The following is a 20,385-nucleotide window of genomic DNA, read 5'->3' on the forward strand; positions in this document are numbered from 1 at the left end:
TTCACTAATTATTAATAATTTTAAATATTTTTTATGGCTATTAGATGATGCCCCCTCTTCTGGGAACTATTTATTCATATCTTTTGACCAGTATAAAAAAATTTGTTATCTTTTCCCTATAGACTTGAGATATCAGACTTTTAACAGAAATGTCTTATGCAAAGATTTTTTCCCTGTCTACATTTTATATTTTATTCTGGTGATGATGATTTTATTTATACAGAAGGGAAAGGAAGAGTCTTTTTTCTTCTTCAAAACAATGGATAACTTCTAATTCACAAGAGTTTCCTTCCCCTTGAGAGTTTAACTCTCAGTCCCTTACAATCTAGCTTAAGCTCCCACCACTCTAATGAAATTTGTTCTCTCAAAGGTCACTAGGGTCCTGCCAATTAAAATGCCTTAGGTGAAAGGGGGCAGAGAAGAAGAGTTCTCATCTTCTTTAACCTCTCTGTAGCATTTGATAGTAGGTACCAACCTTCCTCCCCTTTTCTGGATACTCTTTCTTTGTGGCTTCAAAGGCACTATACTCTCCTTGCTTAAACATGTGCAAGGAATGAATTTATGACAGCATATCATTTATATAGAGCTTTAAGGCTTATAAAATGTTTTGTAAATATTTTCTAACTTGAGGGCAAGTTACTTGACATCTCTAAGACTCACGTTTCTCATCTGTAAAATGAAGAGGTTGGACCAGATAAGCTCCAAGTTTTTTCCAGATCTAAATCTATGCTCCCATTAAAAGGTAGGCAGTGCCAAGTATTATTATCTCTCTTTCTCAGAAGAGGAAGCTGTAGCTCAGGTGATTTGACCAAGTTCACAAGGCTAGTCAATATTAGAGTCGAGATCTGAACCCAAGTCCCCTGATTCCAAGTCCATTAAGTAACTCACTATACCACATGGCCTCCTATAAGAATATTCAAATTCTGTATAGCATATTGAAAGATCAGTTGAAAGCAGAATGGAGACAAAATGCTCTGTACATATACAGCATCAAATAACAAAATGAGATTATCTGTTTATGGAAGGGAGGCTTGAGAAAACATTTAAAAAAGGAAGGCCTATAAGCAGTAGCCAAATATGCCTCTCAGGACAATTCCTTCAACTGCTAATGGCTTCTATTTAAGTCATACTTTAAAGTCTACTTCTCTTTCTCTTTTGCTGGCTTATCTTTCTTCCAAAGCCTTAAGGCAGGGATTGCCCAAGGGTCTATCCTTAGCCTCTTCTCTCTGTCTCTCTCCCTTGACAATCTCCTTCAACTGTCTTCAACTGACCTCCCTGCAGATGATTCCCAGATGTTCATCTCCAGCTCGGACCTTCCTTAAGCGTTCCAGACATGACTGCACACCTATAATCTATATCAAACTGCTTGCCTTCTCAAGAAGGGGGGACAGGTGGCAGGGAGGAAGAGAATTTGGAACTCAAAATTTTAAAAATGAATGTTAAAATTTTGTGTATGTAATTAGGAAAGGATAAAATATAGAAAAGTGTTCCAGATGTACATCTCCAACTGCCCAATGGACGTTTCCATTTATTTGGCTCATTGACACCTCAAACTCAACATGTCCAAAATTCTCCTTTTCATGTTTTCCCCTAAATTTGATCCTCCTTCTGACTTAATGACTCCTGTTAATAGTCTCCTTTTTTCAAAACCTGAGCGTTATCTTTGCATCATCTTTCTCTCTTATCTCAGGTTATAAAATCCTACCCACTCCTGCTTATTTGACCTTCACATTTCTGGAATCTTTCCCCTCCTCCTCTCAACTCTCACTATCCCAACAGAGGCCCTTATTTCCACCAACCTAGGGTATTTTGTCGTCATTGCTGCTCAGTTGTTTTCAGTTGCTTCTGACTTCCGTCACCCCATTTAGGGTCTTCTTGGCAGAGATACTGGAGAGGACTGCAATTTCCTCCTTCGGCTCATTTTATAGATGAGGAAACTGAGGCAAACAGGGTGAAGTGACTTACCCAGGGTCACATGGCTAGTAAGTGTCTGAGGCCAGATTTGAACTCAGGAAGATGAATGAGTCTTCTGATTCCAGGTCCAGCTCTCTAGCCACTGCTCCACCTAGCTACCCTAAACCTAGAATATGCAAGAGCATAAAAGACCTTTCTTGCTTTACTTTCTCTTCCCTCTAACCCACCCTTCATATTGTTGCCATATTTCCTTACAAACCAGGGCACAGATTTTTAATTGCATGACCTGACCATGTTGCTTATCTGTTAAAAAACAATCAATGGGTCCCTGTTTCCCCTCCACCGTCAGGCATTATCTTACTTTTTCAGCCTTATCCCATAGTACTTCATTCTAAGGACTCCATGTTTTAATCAGACGGCCTACTCTTGACCCCTACAAATTCCTGTACTTTCCAACCTCCAAGCTTTTGCTTATTGTTGTTCAGGTGTTTTTTTCAGTCCTGTCTGACTCTCCTGTGACCCTATGTGGGGTTTTCTTGGCAAAGATACTGGAGTGGTTTGCTGTTTCCTTTTCCAGCTCATTTTACAGATGAGAAAACTGAGGCAAACAGCATTAAGTGACTTGCCCAGGATCATATGCTAGTAAGCGTCTGAGGCCACATTTGAACTCAGGAAGATGAATGAGTCTTCCTGACTCCAGGCCCAGCACTCTGTGCACTATGGTGCCACCTAGCTGTTGATACTATTCTCTATTCCTGGGATACTCAATCCGTCTCTGTCCTACTGATTTCCCATCAATTTTTCACAGCCCAACTCATCTGAAATCTCCTCCTCCTCTCACCCTCTGCCAGTAACTGCCCTCCTCTTTGGATTTCACTTAGAACTTCATTTTGGACATAACATTGTGTATTATAGTTCTACGTTTATTTCTTATCCCCTCATTTGACCACAAGCTCCACAATGGCCAAGACAGTGCATTCTCTAAATTTGTGTCTTTCCCAATACTTGTAGAATTGGGCTGCCTAAAGGAGGGAGACGCAGGATTGCAGCATTGTAAAAATAAGAAAGCCTCCTGAGAGAAATCAAGAACAAATTCCTTAAAGGTGGCTTCTAAAAAGCTGCAGCTTCCAGCCCGGTTTATAGGTACCTTGTACCTTTGGATATTGTTCCCACTAGCAAGGATCTTCTTCTAAAGAAGCTAGTGGTTGCCATAGTAGCAAAAATAAGTTTTAATCTGTAATTTAGTTTAATTCAACAAATACTTGAGCACCCTTTATGTGCAAGACTCTTGCACTTAGCACCATTGGGGAAAGGGTCCCTCCTCCCATGAAAGTTATGGCCTAGTTGGGGAGATAGAATTTATACAAAAGAAGAAAGCTATAAATAACCACAGATAGGTATAGGTACAAACTATGAGATTACAGGGGTGGGGGGAGGTTACTTTTTACTCCAAAGATCAGGGATATGAGCTATATTGAGCTATATTTTGAAAGCTGATTATTCTGACAGGTAAAGAGGAGGGAGGGTTTAGCCTAGTTCCTTCTGCTTTTGAGGGTGTGTTGGTATAGATTGAGCGCTTTGAACAAAAAGATCCAGGTAGGGCTGGATTTCATCCAGGAAGAAAAAAGCCAGAAAACTTCCCTGGGATGTATGTCAAAGGAAGGCTCTGGGAGGAGGGAAAGGGCACATTTGTCATTTCTATAGAGGGACTGCAGGTAGGAGGTGGGAGTTGGTCGGGGGTAGGGTTAGGAGCAACAAAGAGACTAGGTAGAAAAACAACTTAAAAAGAATAAAACAACACAAATTCTAGTACTGTGCTTGGACTAAAAAGATCCCACGGGCTGAAATTATTCTAAATCATCTATTATATATCCCAGGAGTTTCTCACAGCAGTAGCCCTATGGCTTCAGGAATTTTAAACCAAGCAGAACTAGTCAGAGCAAGCCTCAGTTTGTCCAGAATAGCCCAGGAACAGGCTGTCAGTAAAGAGAAAATATTATATTGGTTTCAGTTGTATTTTCTATAGTGAAATGTGTGGCTTGTCTAGAGAGCTATATATGTATGTATTTAATGGATTTTCAGTATCTACAGGAGCTCAAACAAAAATAAGACTTCTCTAATCACCCTTTAGGTGAGTACACATCATAGGAGAGGGAACTTTCAAAATTAAAACTAAAGACATATTTGGAGATTTTACAAAGGAGTCTGGTTTTGGATTTAAAAAATTAAACTGCTGAATTTCAGTTTCCCCTTTCTGTATTTTCTCACTTACTCACTCACACTCATATCTGTGGAGAACTTTGACCTTCAGATGTCTCATCCCCAGACTAAGCATTGGGTCTATTTGCATGGCAGATGTTTCCTTTCATTTCACTTCCCCCAAGTGTCCAAATCATCAGTGGCCCTCTCACCCTGTGTTTACTGCCTTTCCCTATGGCTCCTACTCCATCTGGCAGAGAAATCATCCCCAGGCAACAGCCTGAAGCACCACAGACACAGGACACAAAAGAGAGGCGAGGCAGGAAAGGAGAAAGCTGATATCACTCTCACCTACGTGTTCACTAACAAAAGCGGTGCAGAAAATCATCTCCAGAGACACTGCCGTCAGAAGGAAACTTTACTCCTGCACTGAGGTTCAAGGTCAAGTCCCTCCTATAAGGAGAGCTCTAGCAGGGTTATCTTAGAAGCACAAGTGGGAAGACAAGCTCTTACAAGGGAAAGCAGCCACCACGCAGACTCACAAGTCAGCCTGAGAGAAGATTCTCTCCCAGCAGGTCTTAGTGCCTACGCTGGTAGGAGGTAAACACCCCCAAGAGTGCAGAGGTAGTTCATAATTAAAAAGAAGCCAGGACCTTATTAAGGGGATTTGAAACCACTAATTGGTGTTTACTTTTTACACTAACGTTCATTTATTTCCCAAGAGGTATACTGTGGCCATTCTCAGTACCATCCTGCATGTGGACAGGGGACAGAAAGTGAAGTATGGTATATGCAGCATCAGTAGCAAATAGGAACATGATTACCACTAATTCTAAAAAGAAAAGCAGAAAAAGTCTGTGATTCATGGTTTTTTTTTAAATGATCTAAGAAACAGACTATGAAAATAAAAGTTTTACAGAAATAAAAACTTCTCTTTCTTCACAAATGAAAAGAAACTACTATGGACTTACCATCAAGGACTTCTTCAGAAAACCCCGGTCTCTCAGCGTCACTGATACTCTGGTTGTACAAACCAAACAGAAGGTAATTTGCCAGCTCTCTGCAGCCTTCATTGTATCTGCTGTCAATTCCTACAAGAGAGAGAAGTCCATGAGCAATTGCACTACTGAACGCCAAGGGAAATGATAGGCCCCAGTGAATTACTGTCATTCAGCATTGCCTTGTGTATGCAGTACCAGCAAAGTGACAAAGACCAATAAAAAGCAACATTCTAGACCAGTTTCCTACCTGGGGAGCCAAGCTGAGCCAAACTCTCTGAAAGCTGAGGAATTCGCAGTGTAAACCCCTTAAGTCAGAGCTGAAAGCCTCATTTTAGTGTATCCTAGGTAGTTTCTGTCTCTTCCTCCAGCACTCCCAGTGCTCATAAACCTAACATGGCAGCCATGACAGCTATAGAACTTTGAAGAGATTCTCAAGTGGGTTAGGAATAGGGTTAGGAGTGGTAAAGGGTTCTGCAGGAAGGATGCTGAGGGTTGTGGGACCAACAAAAAATAAGAGCTCCAAAGATTCATCAAGGTGAGATTAATGAGCTTAAGCAAGGCCTAAAGCAAGGAAGGATGCCAAGAAGATTGGCCCACGATTACTGCTTCCAGCAATTACCTCACCAGTTCTCTCAACCCCGCTAGCCCGGTTTGGGCCCTGACTCACATAACGTTTGTGTCCCAAAGAGTCACAAACCCACTTTCTCAGACCCATGTACATATACAGTCAGTGTGAGTGGGAGAGTGAAAAGCAAGTCTATGAGGAACTGGGATAAGGCAGCATTACGTAAGGTTGAATGAGGGGAAAAGAAGAACTGTAGCCACAGAAATGACTTGGCAAGAGGGCCAAAGAAGTCCAAAGAAAAGAGAAGGGCCATAAGAAAGGAAGTAGGAGCCCAGCCCCACCACCTTTACTACTTCAGATGAACACAGTGAGAGCTTCCAGATGGTTTGCCTCAGCTTAAGGCCAAAGGTAGGCACAAACAGGGTCTAGATGAGGCCTTTATAGCTCACAACAGGACCACACAAATGGAACAGGATATGGAAGACTAGCAGAGAAGGACACACATAGTTTCAACATAGGGTGGAATTCCTGAGATAACACGGTAAAGAGTCAGGGTCCAAATGAGATTATCCAAGGCTGGAAGTGCCAGCATACTGTGGAAGAGTGAGGTGTGGTTGAAGAGGAAGGCAAAAGTGAGGTTCAGGATGTAACCGGGCTTAGCTTGGTAAAAGGCTAACAAGGTATTCTGTTCTGTTCAGTCAATAAATTCCACAGCCTATGATATCCAAACACCAGATGCCACAATGGGAAGAGGATTGGAGAGGCAGCTACTGTCATTCTATGTGGAAAAATAGATCAGCAACAAGAGTTCAAGGAACTTATGATTAACCAGAAAAATTGGAATATCCCATAATTCAAGGAACTTTGCATGCCAAAGTATTTCATTAAGTCTTGTATTTGCCTGACAAATAAGGCTATGCTGACCCTGGGTGTTTATTAACTTCACTACTCACATTCCTAACATGCACAGTAGGTTCTGCAATGTTGGCATTCTCAAGAGCAGGAAAAATACTCTGGCCAGGAGGAGTAGCCTTATAATTATAATCTTATAATCTTAGTTCATCAATCTTTCCATTTGTACATATAAAAGGGTATCTGAAAGTCATTTACTATGGCCTATTTGTCCAGTTGTCTGAAGAGTTGTGAAGTGACGACATATTTCATAATAGCAATAAGAGTGTCTGGTTCCTAAGCAAAGGAAACTCTGTTAGAACAGGGTCAGCTACTGAGTAGACTTTTAATTGACTTCTTCATAAGCTTTCTGCATGAATGCAATTAGCCTAGCATCCCCAGCAAAGACTAAAACATTGTGTTAGTCTAGATAACATACTTGCACAACTAGATAACATGTATATAGAATAAGTGCAAACATAGAGAATTTAGACAGCCTCAGATGCTCTCTTATCTGTCCCTCTAACGGTTTCCCAATAACGAAGTGTTCTGGCCCTGTCTCGAGAATCTCAAGTATTCCGACAAAAGTCTGAAAGAACCACCAATGAAATTTGGCTCCTTAACGAGACACATGTACTGAAATGCCTAGCAGGACCATAGCGGGGGGGCAATCACAGCTTTGTCTCAGGGGATATTACACTTCCTTCCCAGGGTTGCCGACAGAATGGCCAGACTGCCTTTTGGCTCTCTTCTGGCCTGTCCCCCAAAACCCTACTCTCTCACCCTGCTCCAGACTACCATTCCCAGAGTTCCATATTGTGGTGCCCCTCTCTAATGGCCTCCCTTTTCCACCCACAACCTCCTTGGGGCTGTAGCTCTGCCCCACCTCCCCTCCCACCCTGTCTCAGCATGACTACACCATAACTAGACTGTTCTCAATATTGTCACCTTTCCCTAAAACTGTTTTTGCCCCAAGGGAAAGGATTTCTACTTGGGGCTCTGATGCCTGTATATCTTATTGCCCAGGCAGAGACCTGTTCTTTCTCAGACACATTGCCTGATAACAGATCCACAGCCTGAGTCTGTCCTCTTAAAGGCAAGTTTAAAAATAGGCTTAATTGGTTTGTGTTTCCTTCCAGCTAATATGTTCTTGCCTGAACTTTCCTAACAAAGTAATCCTGTGACCTAATTCTTTTGGCTAAGACTACATGATTATACAGTAGCTCAGAAGCAAGCTCAAGACATTCCTTAAACCAGAAAGAACTTATCTATAAACCCATGAAAATCCCAAGACCTGCCTCTGGGATCCAACGATCTCAAAGAGCACTTTTGTCAAATCCCCTTAGAATACACAAAGTCTGGCAAGAGCCAAAAAAAGTCTGCATCAACATAAATAGCATTCTCGGCATGTCCAGAATCTGCTGACATTTTCCTCTTTAACCTAGGGATGACTTCCCATGGTAACTATGGAAATGATCTACAAAATGAATTCTTTGGGGGATATTTTGAGTTTGAGGTGCTGAAAAACATCCAAGAAGATATCCAGATGGCTGATTTTTGAGTGGAGTTCAAAAGAAAGATTAGGGCTAGATATGTAGATTTGGGAGCCATCTGCAAAGTTTATTCTTAAACCCACAGAAGCTGATGATATCTCCAAAAAGAAAGAGTATAAAGAAAGAGGGACCAGGACAAAGTCTTGGGGAATGTCTACTTACATACAAAAAGAAATTATATAGGAAGAATTTTCTCAAAAATACTTAGAAATAACTATCATATCATGGCAATCAAATGATCAATTAATAAGTATTTATTAGGCACTGTGTTAAATGTTATGGATACAAAAGCGAAAGTGAAACAGTCTCTGCCCTCAGAGATCTTACCTTCAAATAGAGAAGAACATATATACATATGAGTATATACACACAATAAATACAAAAGAAATACAAGCTAAGTTTTGGGTAGAAGGGCATCAGTGGCCGGGAAAATCAAGAAAGGCTTCATGTAGAAGGTGGCATTTGAGCTAAATTTGAAAGGAAACCAGAATCTGCTAGAACCAAGAAATCACAAGTTATGAACCATTGTAGGGATTTGGTTTTATATTTTTCCTTTTTACAAACTTAACAGCATTATAAATTTGACCATTTATAAACTTGATTATAAACTAATAAAAATTGAAATTATAGTAAGAACTTAGCATTTTAAAAAATTTTCCTTTGGAAAAGAAACAGAAAAAGTGGCTGTCTTAAGACAAATCACCCAAATGAGTCTGAACTAGTACTTTTGCTTCTAAAAATGGAGCTCTTTATATCAGCAGAGAAGCTAAAATGATAATTTAGAAGGTATGTCATATATACATATATACTGTACATATATTATACATGTCTACTATCTTTGAAACAGATGATTGCCTAAGGACTCTAGCTCAAGTTTGTGAAATACTTTATTCACAACATCTAGGTATGGGAAAAAAATAAAACTGAATTTTTAAAAAGGGCATCTAGATAGCTCCGCACTAAACCTCTGGAATATGAATAATCTTTATCTGCAACAACAGAAAATCAGAAAAAGCTTTTCTGAAGGATCAAAGGATTTAAAGGAGCATTGATTTAGAGTAAGAAGAGTCTGCAGAAATCATTGAGTATAGTCTTCTCATTTTATGGATTAGGAAACTGAGGCCCAGAAGTTCTAAAACTTGTCTGAGGTCACATACAAGGTCACATAGCAGAGTTGGAATCCAAACCTAGCTCTGCGGACTCCAAACCCAGTGTTCTTTCCTTTGGGCTGTCTGTTGAGAGCCTCTGCCTGGGACCTGCCACACTCAAAGTAAGAATCATTGATTTGGTGAATTTATCCCACCACAACAGGAGAGATGGTGGGACTTGCCAAGGGTCACGCTAGAAGTAAGCCACAACAAGATAGGAATGCAGTGCTACTGACTCAAAATTTAGGGATCTTTACACTTCATCTACAAGAGCCACACAAAGTCAAATTTGTTAACAGGGCCCAGTCAGATCAGCCTCCAAAACAACACTAAGTATTCTAGGGACTGTATAATGAGAGTAAAAAAAAATAATGTTGATAGATATTTTAGAAACAGAAGCTAATAAACCTAATGTCCTAAACGAAGGAATAGTTAGCACCACTGGTCTACATTATCCAGAAGCTTTAAGATGACTATTGGAAATGTAATCAACTCTAACTTAATGTAACCCCTCCACCTGTACGAATGCTTGCTCTGTTTTTTCACTAGTGGGACATTTGACCTAACCACTGGAATCCATCACAGGTTGATAACTTAACTTCTATCCAATCTCTAATGGTGGGAACAAGGAAGAGATAGGCTGAATCTCCTGAGGGAAGAATCTGGATGATCACAGGGTCATAGAAGTATAGAAGGGACTTGAGAATACCCTGTGATCCAGTGGTACTGACTTCTTTGATGCTCTTTGCACAAGACACACCGCTTCCCAATTCCATGCATTTTCACTAGCTGTGCCCCATGCCTAGAATTCTCTCCCTCTTCATCTCAGCCTCCTGGCTCCCCTGGCTTCCTTCAAGTTCCAGATTTTAATAGCACCTCCTACAAGAAGTCTTTGGTGATCCCCCTTAAAGCTAGTGCCTTCTCTCTGCTGATTACCTCCAATTTATCCTGCATATATTTTGTTTGTACGTAGTTGTTTTCATATTGTTTTCCCCTTAGACTATGAGTTCCTTGAGGGCAGGGGCTCTTTTTTACTTTTCTTATTAGCTTAGCTAAATGCTCTACACACATTAGGCACTTATCAAATGCTTGTTGATTTGATTTTAGAAACCATCTTGTCCAACTGCCTTTTTTTACAGATGAGAAGTTAAGGCCCAGAGAGGTTAAATGACTTGCCCAGTGTCATACAGATGGTAAATGTTTTAGGCAGGATTCGAACCAAAGTATTCCTGGCTCCAAGTCCAGAACTCGAGGACAGTGCCTCTCTGGAGGTTTTCACAAACACCTAAGAGGCTCAATGGTCCAGAATGGTTTGAAGTTATCTAGAGGGAAAAGGATCAAAATAAATTCAGAAGATGCCATCTGGTCCTAGAATCCCTTGGCCTTTGGTTTGAGACATCTCGGTCTCATGGACTATCTCCCTCAGCCAAGGTCACAGTACCTCAGATTCCAGGAAGCAACACCAGAACATCATTGGCTTTCAGGCTTTAACACACTCAAATCTCTTCAACCACGAGATGAGATCCCTTTTCCTCTCATTTTCCTTTTTCCTCTCATTACTTTCCTCATCCCTCCACCTCTTCTCTGTACCCAAAATAATGTCCACAAACAAACTCCAGAGCTAGGGCAAAACATTTCTAAGCTTCACTAAGAGCTTAACATTTTGATTAATGGAGAGACCATCTGACAATTTAATGAGAATTCTCTCTTAAATCATTTAAAGTTGTTAAGGAACTGCCTACCCAACAAACCACCTATGAATGAAACCAAATGAAGTTAATTTTATATTCTATCATAAACAAGTCCTTTGTCATATTTGGATACCATCCAGTTAATATTCTGAACAAATCTTAAATATCAGTAGACATAGTCCTGATCATTTATTCAAATTTGAAATTTATCATTTTTCAAAAGGAATAAATACATAAATTCATGCAGGGCAGGCCGCTTCCGGATCTGGAGTACTACTGTGAGACCAGGCTAGGCTTTGCAGCAATGATATAAATTTGAGTAACAGACTGATGATTCTGTAATTCCCAGTTTAAATTAAAGAGTTCCATCACAGACCCTGAAGAGTCTCCATTCCCAGCCAAAGATAGAAATCATACCTACAGCATCTTTGATAAAGGTCAACCATATTGCACTTAAGTGTTCAAATGACGAAGAGCTCATCCTTTTATGAGTCAGCCCAACCCGTTATTGACCAGCTTCAATGACTAACCTTGAATCATTTAAAAGAAGAACGTGAAGAAAATCACTGGAAGTTTTCAACACCGAAATGAAAATCAGAAACTGTTCAATTAGAAGCAAAATGACGACTAGTTAAGGATGCTTTCTTTACACCTCAAATCAGATATAATGACTTCAAAATTCCCTTCCAATCTGTGACCATGCAATCTGCTTCCAGGTAATTTCTACACATTGGTCCTAGTTCTGCCCTCTGGAGAAGTGGCATCAAATTCAAATAAAAAAGGATGCCTATGGGCTGCAAATTGACTGAGAAAACCACTAATTAACATTATCTAGGGTGTACTGCATTTTTATTTATTTTGTTAAATGCTTCCCAATTACATTTTAATCTGGCCGAATGCTTTGTGTGGAGTTTTGTGGTCCATTTGCAGGATATTAATTTGATATCTCTACCAAGGAGCATCAAAGAGCAACCTTTCCTTTTCTACATGACAGCCCTCATCTCTCTGAAGGTATATCAAGACTCTCCTTAATCTTCTCTTCACTAGGCTAAATCACCCCAATTGTTCCATCTATTCCTTGAAAAAAATAGTTTTCAGACTCCTCTTCATCTTAGTCACCCTCTTCTGGAACACTCCAGGTTACTGATATCATTCTTCAAATGGGACATCCAGAACAGAATGTAGAACTCTAAAAGTCACCTAAGCAGCAGAAAACACAACTCAATTATCACCTCGCTCCTATGCATTAGTCTTTGATTGAACAGACTGAATAACTGAATAAACTTTTTTTTTAGCACCTAGATCTAAAAAACAATTAAAAGGCTAGAAGAGTAGACCATAGCTAGACTACTGTGTCCAGTTCTGGACACATTTTAGGACATACAAGCAGAGCATGTCTTGAGGAATGAATAAATGAATGAAGAAGTCATTTAGCATTTACCATGCACAAAGCACTGTGCTAAGTGCTAGGGATATGAATAGAAAAATAAGATAGCCCCTGCTCTCAAGGAACTCAATGCATATGGAAGGTTTCAGCTACAATCAGAAGGAAAAGTCCCATGATCCTTAGGGTACAGTGGCAAAGCAGAGGTTGATGCCTCTTCTTTAATATCATTTTCACTGATAAGATGTTATCAGTTTCTGATACTGAACCACTTGACAGTGCCAGGGACTTTGGTGACCACTGCTAGAGCAGGGCAGCCAGGATGGTAAGGGAGATAGAGGATGAGATAAAGGAATCAGGGGTATCTATTTAGCTTGGAGAAGAGAAGACAGATAGATCGTGATCACTACATCAAGGATGTCATGAAGAAGAGGGATCTGACTCATTCTGATTGCATGTAAAGGACAGAACTAGTGGCCATGTGTGAAAGTTTCTGAGAGGTAAGTTCCATTTCAATATAAAGAACCATTCTTGGTAGTCAAGTCTTTACAGAAGTGAGAAGAGTTGCCCTAGAAAGGGAGGTAGTGATTTTTCCAGCACTGGGAATTTCCAAACAGAATCAGGATGTCTACATGTCAAGGGATGTCGTAGAGGGGATTCCTGTTCAGGTATGGATCAAACAAGATGACCTCTCAGATCCATTCCAACTCTACAACTCCAAGTTTACACAAGTTCATTATGAACTTCTATGCAATCAAAAACCTTTTGGGGCTTTTTCACACAAATTACTTTTATCAAGTTCCCTAATACATTACTTATCCAATTTCAATTGATTTTTTTAGAATCTAAATATATTAATTTAACTAAGTATTTTAAGACTAAGTATTTTTAAAATTTATGAATTTTATTTTTTCCCCAGAGTCTTGATTTCAATACTTAAAATTGACAAATTTTTAAAAAGTAGCCATACCACAAAGCACATTCTTCAAAAAACACTAAGCCAAACAACAAAGATGAAGGACTATGACAGAGGGCACGTAACTGTACAAACCACACAGAACTGACCATCCCACCCTAAGTTTGGCAGAAGGCAGAGTCTCTAGCACAATGTTCCAATTTGGGAACTATAGCTGAAGAGATGAGTAAATTTGAAAACAACACTCACGAGTATAAAAAAATTACAAATCTCATTCCATGATAGTTTCAAGCAGAGATTTGAGGAAAAAGTAGATTTTCCATAAGGACTACATGAATGTCTAGAATAAATGAAGAGGGGGAAAAAAAGAAAGAAAAGCTCATAAGGAAAGAAATAGAGGTAAGATAGAAATGTTTCGCATGACTACCCATGTATAATCTATATCAAATTACTTGCCTTCTCAAGGAGGGGGAAAGGAAGAAAGGGAGGAGGAGAATTTATAATTCAAAATTAAAAAAAAATGGATGTTAAAAATTTTTTGTTTATTGAGAAAAAATAAAATTAAAATTAAATAAAAAGAAAGAACTGGAAGGAGAATAAGTAATTTAAAAGAGAAAACAGTAAACTTTACTGAAGAAATGGCATCTCTGAAAATCAGAATAGACTAAACATAAATCAATGACTTCATAAAACAGCAAGAAATATTAGAATAAAATCAAAAGATCAGGGGAAGAAAGAAAATGTAAGATAACTGATATAAAAAGCAACTCATCCAGAAACCAGGGCAAGAAGGGATAATTTGGGAATCACTGGACTTCTTCAAAAACGTTTTTAAAAAATTGGACAATGTATTTCAAGAAATCATAAATGAAAACTACTCAGGGCAAAGCAAGATAGAAAGAAACTCCCAAAGGAAAAATCCCAGGAATATCAAAGCAGAAATCCAGAGCTTCCACATGACAGAAAAACAATATTGCAATCATCCAAAAAGAAGCAGTTTAAGTACTGAGGATCTACTTTGCCTTGGGACAGAATTGTGGGGGGCATGAGATCCCTAAAATAGGCAAATAGGTTAGGCAGGTGGGCTCCCCAGTGATGGAGTTCCTCTTTTGTTTAGCAACAAAGATCCATGATTTTCTGTTTTACCCATTGGAGGTATAGCAGACCAGCAGGTCCATTACATGCTTGCTATAACCACACTCATTGTCATACCAGGAAATGAACTTGATAAAATGGTCATTAAGAGCAACAACAGTAACATCACATCCAAGGTAGAAGAGTGGCTGCCACTGGTAAAAGCACAAGACACAACCTGGTCCTCTGTGTAGGCCGAGATGCCCTTTGTGGGACTCTCGGACACCTGCTTCCCCACCTTCTGGATATCATCATATCTGGTGGGTCAGATCCACAATAAGCACACCGAGTGCAGGAATACAGAAGACTACGCCTACTGATCTTTACGTTCAGCTTAGGGATTGTCCTGTCTACAACCTTGGCAGTACCAGTGGAAGCAGAGATGATGTTTTGGGCAACATCACACCCATCATACCATAACTTGCCGGAGGAACCATCTGTGGGGCCATCTCTAGTCATACTGATTTATATCTTACCACTGATCCCAGGCTTTGGAGGAGAAAGTGAGGCTGGTGACTTTGTACAGCCTGTCCCACTTAAATCCAATTCACTTCAAGTAATGGCTTCACCTTCCTGATGTCATGGTCCTCTTTGAGAACAAAGGACAATAACAACCCATGAGGAGTATGGGCTGCCCCACTAGGGACCCCACTGGCCTGTTCCAGTAGGACAACACAGCTCCTCCCTTCTCTCCTCTCCCCTCCCCTCCTCCCTCCCTTACCCTTCTCTTTCCTTTCCTCCTTCCTCTTCTTCTGCCCACATAGGGTATCATACCCTTACCAGCAGGTGGTCTGCCCAAAGGAATGTTAATTTTGATCTCTGAAATCTCACAAGTTATCTTGGGGTTTACATGCTAGATTTCTTTCTTAAGGACCATGCCTTAATCCCAATTCACTCTGGCTCTCACTGACTGGCCAAAAATAGGTCCCAGCCCAAGCCCACTTAGTGGTCTTTATTTGGGCCCTGACTAGTTCAGAGTAAATGTAAATAGAAATAATTTCTGTTTTGGCCAGAAACCCTAAGGGTCTTCCCCTCCCGGACCGTTTTTTTTTTTTTTACTAGGTAAGAGGCCATTCTTTGTTTAGTTTCTTACCTAGCTTTAATCACTAAATGGGTATTGCCTCAGTCAAACTGAGACCTATTAAAGACCTTAGCTTAGAAAGGCCAAGTCTCCACTGCATCCAGGGCCTTCTACAGTCATCCTGATCTATATCTTGCCACTGGACCCAGATGGCTCCAGAGAAGAAAGTGAGGCTGGTGACTCTGCACAGCCCTCCCTCACTTAAATCCAATTCATTTGGAAGTCATGGCATCACCTTCTTGATGCCATGGTCCTCTTCCAGAATGAAGAACAAACAACAACCACCAACCTGTGAGAGGCATCAACTACTATCTTCTGGGTAGTACTAATGGCACAGACCATAGTCATGAGTCCTTCTCCAAAGTTGTCATGGATGACCTTACCAAGGAGTTGGTAGTTCAGGAGGCAATTGACAATCGTAGGTGATTTCAATTAACATTTTTCAGAGACTCAAAGCCACGTAACATCAAATGGTTGTGTTCAGCCTACGATAGAGGAGTTACCTGTGGAAAAACTGCCTAATGCGTGAATGGTACACTCCATGAAATAGCTGTATCCCCACAACTGTTCCTGGGGTCAAGTGGCTGCTAGCTGGTTTTGAGAATTTTTGTCTTAGAAACATAGCAAGTTGCTAGAGACACAAAGACTTCAGTTGTGCAACTGCATCCTTTTCCTGTCTTCCCTAAACCTGAAGAAGCACATAAGGTCATGAAACAAAATCTGTTTGGCTCCCAGTTAGCATGAACCATAGATGCAGCTCTTACACTGACTTAAGGGAAAATGATCCTGCTCTTCCCTTCCCATTGCCAGAACCAGCACTTGGCTTCCCTCAGTTCCCCAGACATAGATTGGTATTGTTCAGCGGTTACACAAGTATCAAACATGCTTTCATGATTTATACTGCCTACATTAGTTTCATGGGGCTACTGCTAACTGTTACCCCGGGAAGAATGACTTTTGGAGACAAGCAACCAGATGGTGCTAACTGAATAGGACGGTGTCACTGGTGTTCAGAGGTGGAAGACAAATGTAAGGAAACTATGGGAGAGGAGGGAAGAAACTATGAAGTCCAGAGGAGAGAGAAAAGATGGAAGGCACTGTCAGCAGGTGGATTAGCATGGTCCTATCCTCTAGCCATGAGCACTGAGTGTGCGGAGCTTCATTTCTATTCAAATCACACATCACTAATTCAGTCCATGTTCATCTTCATACGCCTGCAGTTATAACAGTGCAATGGACACAGATGGCTCTGCATTACAAACAAATCCATGACCTTGAAAACCAACTTGCAATGCCCTTCTGGGGGAAAAGGAGATAGAAGGAAAGAACAACAATCTAGAGAAAATACAAGCAAAAATTCCTCTAAATGCACTTTTAGCTAAGTGCCTGCTATCAACTAAAATCTTTGCTGAATTTATAAAGAGAATTTACATTTTAAAAGTCAATGAGGAGGAAAAACACTAAATTTTTTTCTGAGGATGAGCAAATTCCTAGAAAGAGAAGAATTTCTCCATAGTTTACAGCAGAAAACACTACCTCCACAGAAATGAAGTAAATCACACTAGTTCATGCACTGGGAAAATACACATCACTTAGAATATAGAACTAAGTTATAAAATTTGTGATTAATAAGCATCATTTACTTGGTACACAAAACATATGCCCAGCTATAATTAGATATTTATTTCTATTTCAATTGCCTGAGATGAACAAACCACCAATATAGATAATAGGTACTTTCCAAAAAGAAGCCTTAAATAAACCCAACCAGCTTCCCAACAATAGTTAAACCTTTAGAACCGGAGAAAGTAGTGTCAAGTTGATCACAGTCATTGTAAAACAAAGGCCAAGAAGAATTGCTCTGGTGTAACATCAAACTTTTATATTACGAAGCACAATCTATCTTTCCTCTTTCAATACTTGGAGTGAAGGAAAAAATAAGATAAAGACTGGGCTTTCAAGTGACCACACCTCATACACCATCTTCAAACAGTGGAGTAATTATCCAATGCAAAAATCCTTTTTCCTGTACTGTACTTTCCCTTCTTTTCCCATGCTATTCAAATAAACTGAATTATGCTTTTATATGGTTTTAAGTACTTGTGATATCACAGAGGTCTTTAATAAGCCTTATACCCCTTAACTCGAAGCCAAGGCTCCTGGTCTATACTTTTCGACTCTACTTTCTACTACTCTTACCACAGTTGAGAAACATAATTTTAAATGAATAACTCTGGTGCCTCAGAGCTAACAACGAGTGATTCAATCTAGAGGTCATTCTCTAATCACTATTGTGAGGCTTTATCAAGTCTTACAAGAAACCATACACATACGTAGATGTTGGCCCTATGTGTGTCTGTCTCTCTGTCTGTCTGTCTATGTCTGTCTGTGTTTGGTGGGATAGGAAGGGGGGGAAGAGGGGAAATACTAATGCAAATAAATGGTTTCTGGTTAGATAAGCACAAAATGTAAAAAACTAAATTTTTCCCTTGAATCACTAGTCAAAAACATTATGTGCAAAATTTCAAAAGCAATCATAGGCTGAATTTTCACCCAGCGCTGAACAAAAACCTGGTCAATACAGTAACTCGCTCCTAGGATTCTAAAGTTGTTTATTTGGGAGTTTTTAAAAGAGTACTGACATTAAACTAGTGAATGTGAGTCCTTCATTTGAAAGTGGGAAAATATTTTGCTACCAGTCTTCATCCTACTCGACATCTTTGCTGCTTTTACTATTCTTGCTCATTTTCCACTCCTGCTTAATACTCCTGCCTCCTTCGGTTTCCGTGACACTGTTCTTTCCTGGTTCTCCTACACGTCCTTTTGCTAAATCATCGTCTATCCTTTATTCCCTTGGCTTAGGTATATGCCAAGCCTCCTTCCCAGGACCTCTTCTCTCTCCCTCCTCCACACTCTACCTTGGGGGCCTAATCCACTCCCTTGGATTAAATTACTATCTCTACACAAGATGCCTTCTAACCTAGTATTATCTTTACATAGCCTATATATTACCATGTATACAGACTAATTTTTTTTCCTAAATACCAGTTTGCACTGCCATCTATCTGCTTGCTAAGCATCTCCAACCAGAAATGCCATTGGTGAATGTCTAGAACTTGACAAGTACAAAATCAAACTCATCATCTTACCCCCTACACTTACCCCTTCTCCAAACTTCTTTTCCTACTGAGGGCCCCAATATGGTCCCTGAAATCCAGGTTCATAATCTTGGAGTCACCCTTGGCTTCCTCCAACCCCACTCAATTTTCAAGTCCTGAACACTTTAATTCCATAGTATCTATTCAACTCATCCCTTTGTCTCCACTCACATGGCCATTGCCCTCAGTTCATGCCCTCATTGCCTCTTGCCTCAACTATTATAATAACCTTGGCCTGTTTCTAGGTTTTCCTTCTTTCTAGTCTTTCTAGTAACTTCAACATTGCTGCTAAAATAATTAAGGCACTGGTTTGACCACTTCATTCAACTGCTCCAAAGTCCTCAGTGGTTCCATTGCTTTTAGCCTAAAATACCAACTCCTCAGCCTGACAGTTTGATGTCTCCACAACAGAGTTCCAATCTACCTTTCTGGTCTTATTTCTCATTACTTCATTTTACATGTACACATTTCACATAGGATGGACCATTGTTCCTTGAATTTGGCATTCCAGCTCAGACATCCACATCTTTGAAAGTATTCCTTGATCATCTCTACCTCTCAGAATCCTTATCTTCTTTTAAAATAAGGCACAACTGTGATACTGCCACCTCCTCTGAAACCTTCCCTGAATTCTATACAACCCCAAATTATTATGCTCTCTCCCCGCCCAAATCACCTTCTACTTTCTTTATGTGTGTGTGTGTGTGTGTGTGTATATATATATATATAAGTGTACATATATATATATATAATATATACATATACACACAAACATGCATACACACACATATACACACATATATATAAAACAACAATAAATATATACATATATATCTAGATAGACAGATAATGTTGTCTTCCCTCATATAAAGTAGGCTTCTTAACAGCAGGCATTATCTTGCGTCATGCTTAGTATAATATCTTGTACATATGTAAAGGCAATCAGTGAATGCGAAGATCTTTCCCACCTATTTGAGCGGGCTTCAGGATGGGGCTTTCAGGGTCCTGGGGGGAGTGGCTAGAACTGGAGCCAATGGTAGGCTCCTGAGTTCTGGTCCACATGATGACATGAAGCCTGTGGTGGGAGGAACTTGCTGAATGGTTGGAGCAGAGCTAAGAGGCAGTTGGTGAGAGCAGTTAAGAGCTGAAGGAGACAGGAAGCAGTCAGCTAGCTGGAACACTGCTTGGAGATTGCGGCGGAAGCAGCAGCAATGGTGGCAGGTGCTATAAGAAAGCAGGACTGACCCTCATGGAGACCGGAGAGTGTTGAGCAGGGGCTTGAGGCCAGTGGGTGGTCTTCTTGATGGAGGGCCCTGGCATTGGGGGGGAAGCACCAGTATGGCTTGGCTTGCTGCCATAATGTTTTTCTGTGGCCTCCTGGTCCCTATTGTGAGATGGGCATACTGGTTTTGGAAGGTTCTTGCCAGGATGTCAAATTGGGGACACTGGTTCATGGGTCTGCTACTTTTGAGTTTCAATAAATGTTTTAACTCCTCTGCCTTCTACTTAGAGAATTCTTTATATCCTGTGATTCTGGACCATTCAGACATATTCATGGTTATCTTTGAAGTCATGAACTCTGCCTTAATGATATACCTGGTGACTAGGTGGATGAGATCACTAGGTATAAGATCTCTATTTAGAAGCAAAAGAACTTCAGAGGAAGAGATGAATGTCCCAGGGTAGGAGGATCCATTTTATTCCTCCCTAGCAAAGGAATGGGCTAAAAGAGCTGGACTCTGTGAAAACT

The 20,385-nt window shown here is 40.2% G+C and overlaps 1 protein-coding gene across 2 annotated transcripts in view; it reads right to left on the reverse strand.

Annotated features, from left to right (window-relative positions):
- Positions 1-20,385, reverse strand: part of C6H20orf194 (chromosome 6 C20orf194 homolog) — a 173,827-nt gene that overhangs the window by 126,872 nt on the left and 26,570 nt on the right. For both annotated transcript variants that reach the window (XM_036763212.1, XM_036763213.1), the window contains exon 3: positions 5,085-5,204. In XM_036763212.1, the coding sequence (XP_036619107.1) occupies positions 5,085-5,204 (120 nt within the window). The remainder of the gene's footprint in view (positions 1-5,084; positions 5,205-20,385) is intronic.

Source organism: Trichosurus vulpecula, chromosome 6 (genome assembly GCF_011100635.1).
Source record: "Trichosurus vulpecula isolate mTriVul1 chromosome 6, mTriVul1.pri, whole genome shotgun sequence".
Taxonomy (NCBI): Eukaryota; Metazoa; Chordata; class Mammalia; order Diprotodontia; family Phalangeridae; genus Trichosurus; species Trichosurus vulpecula.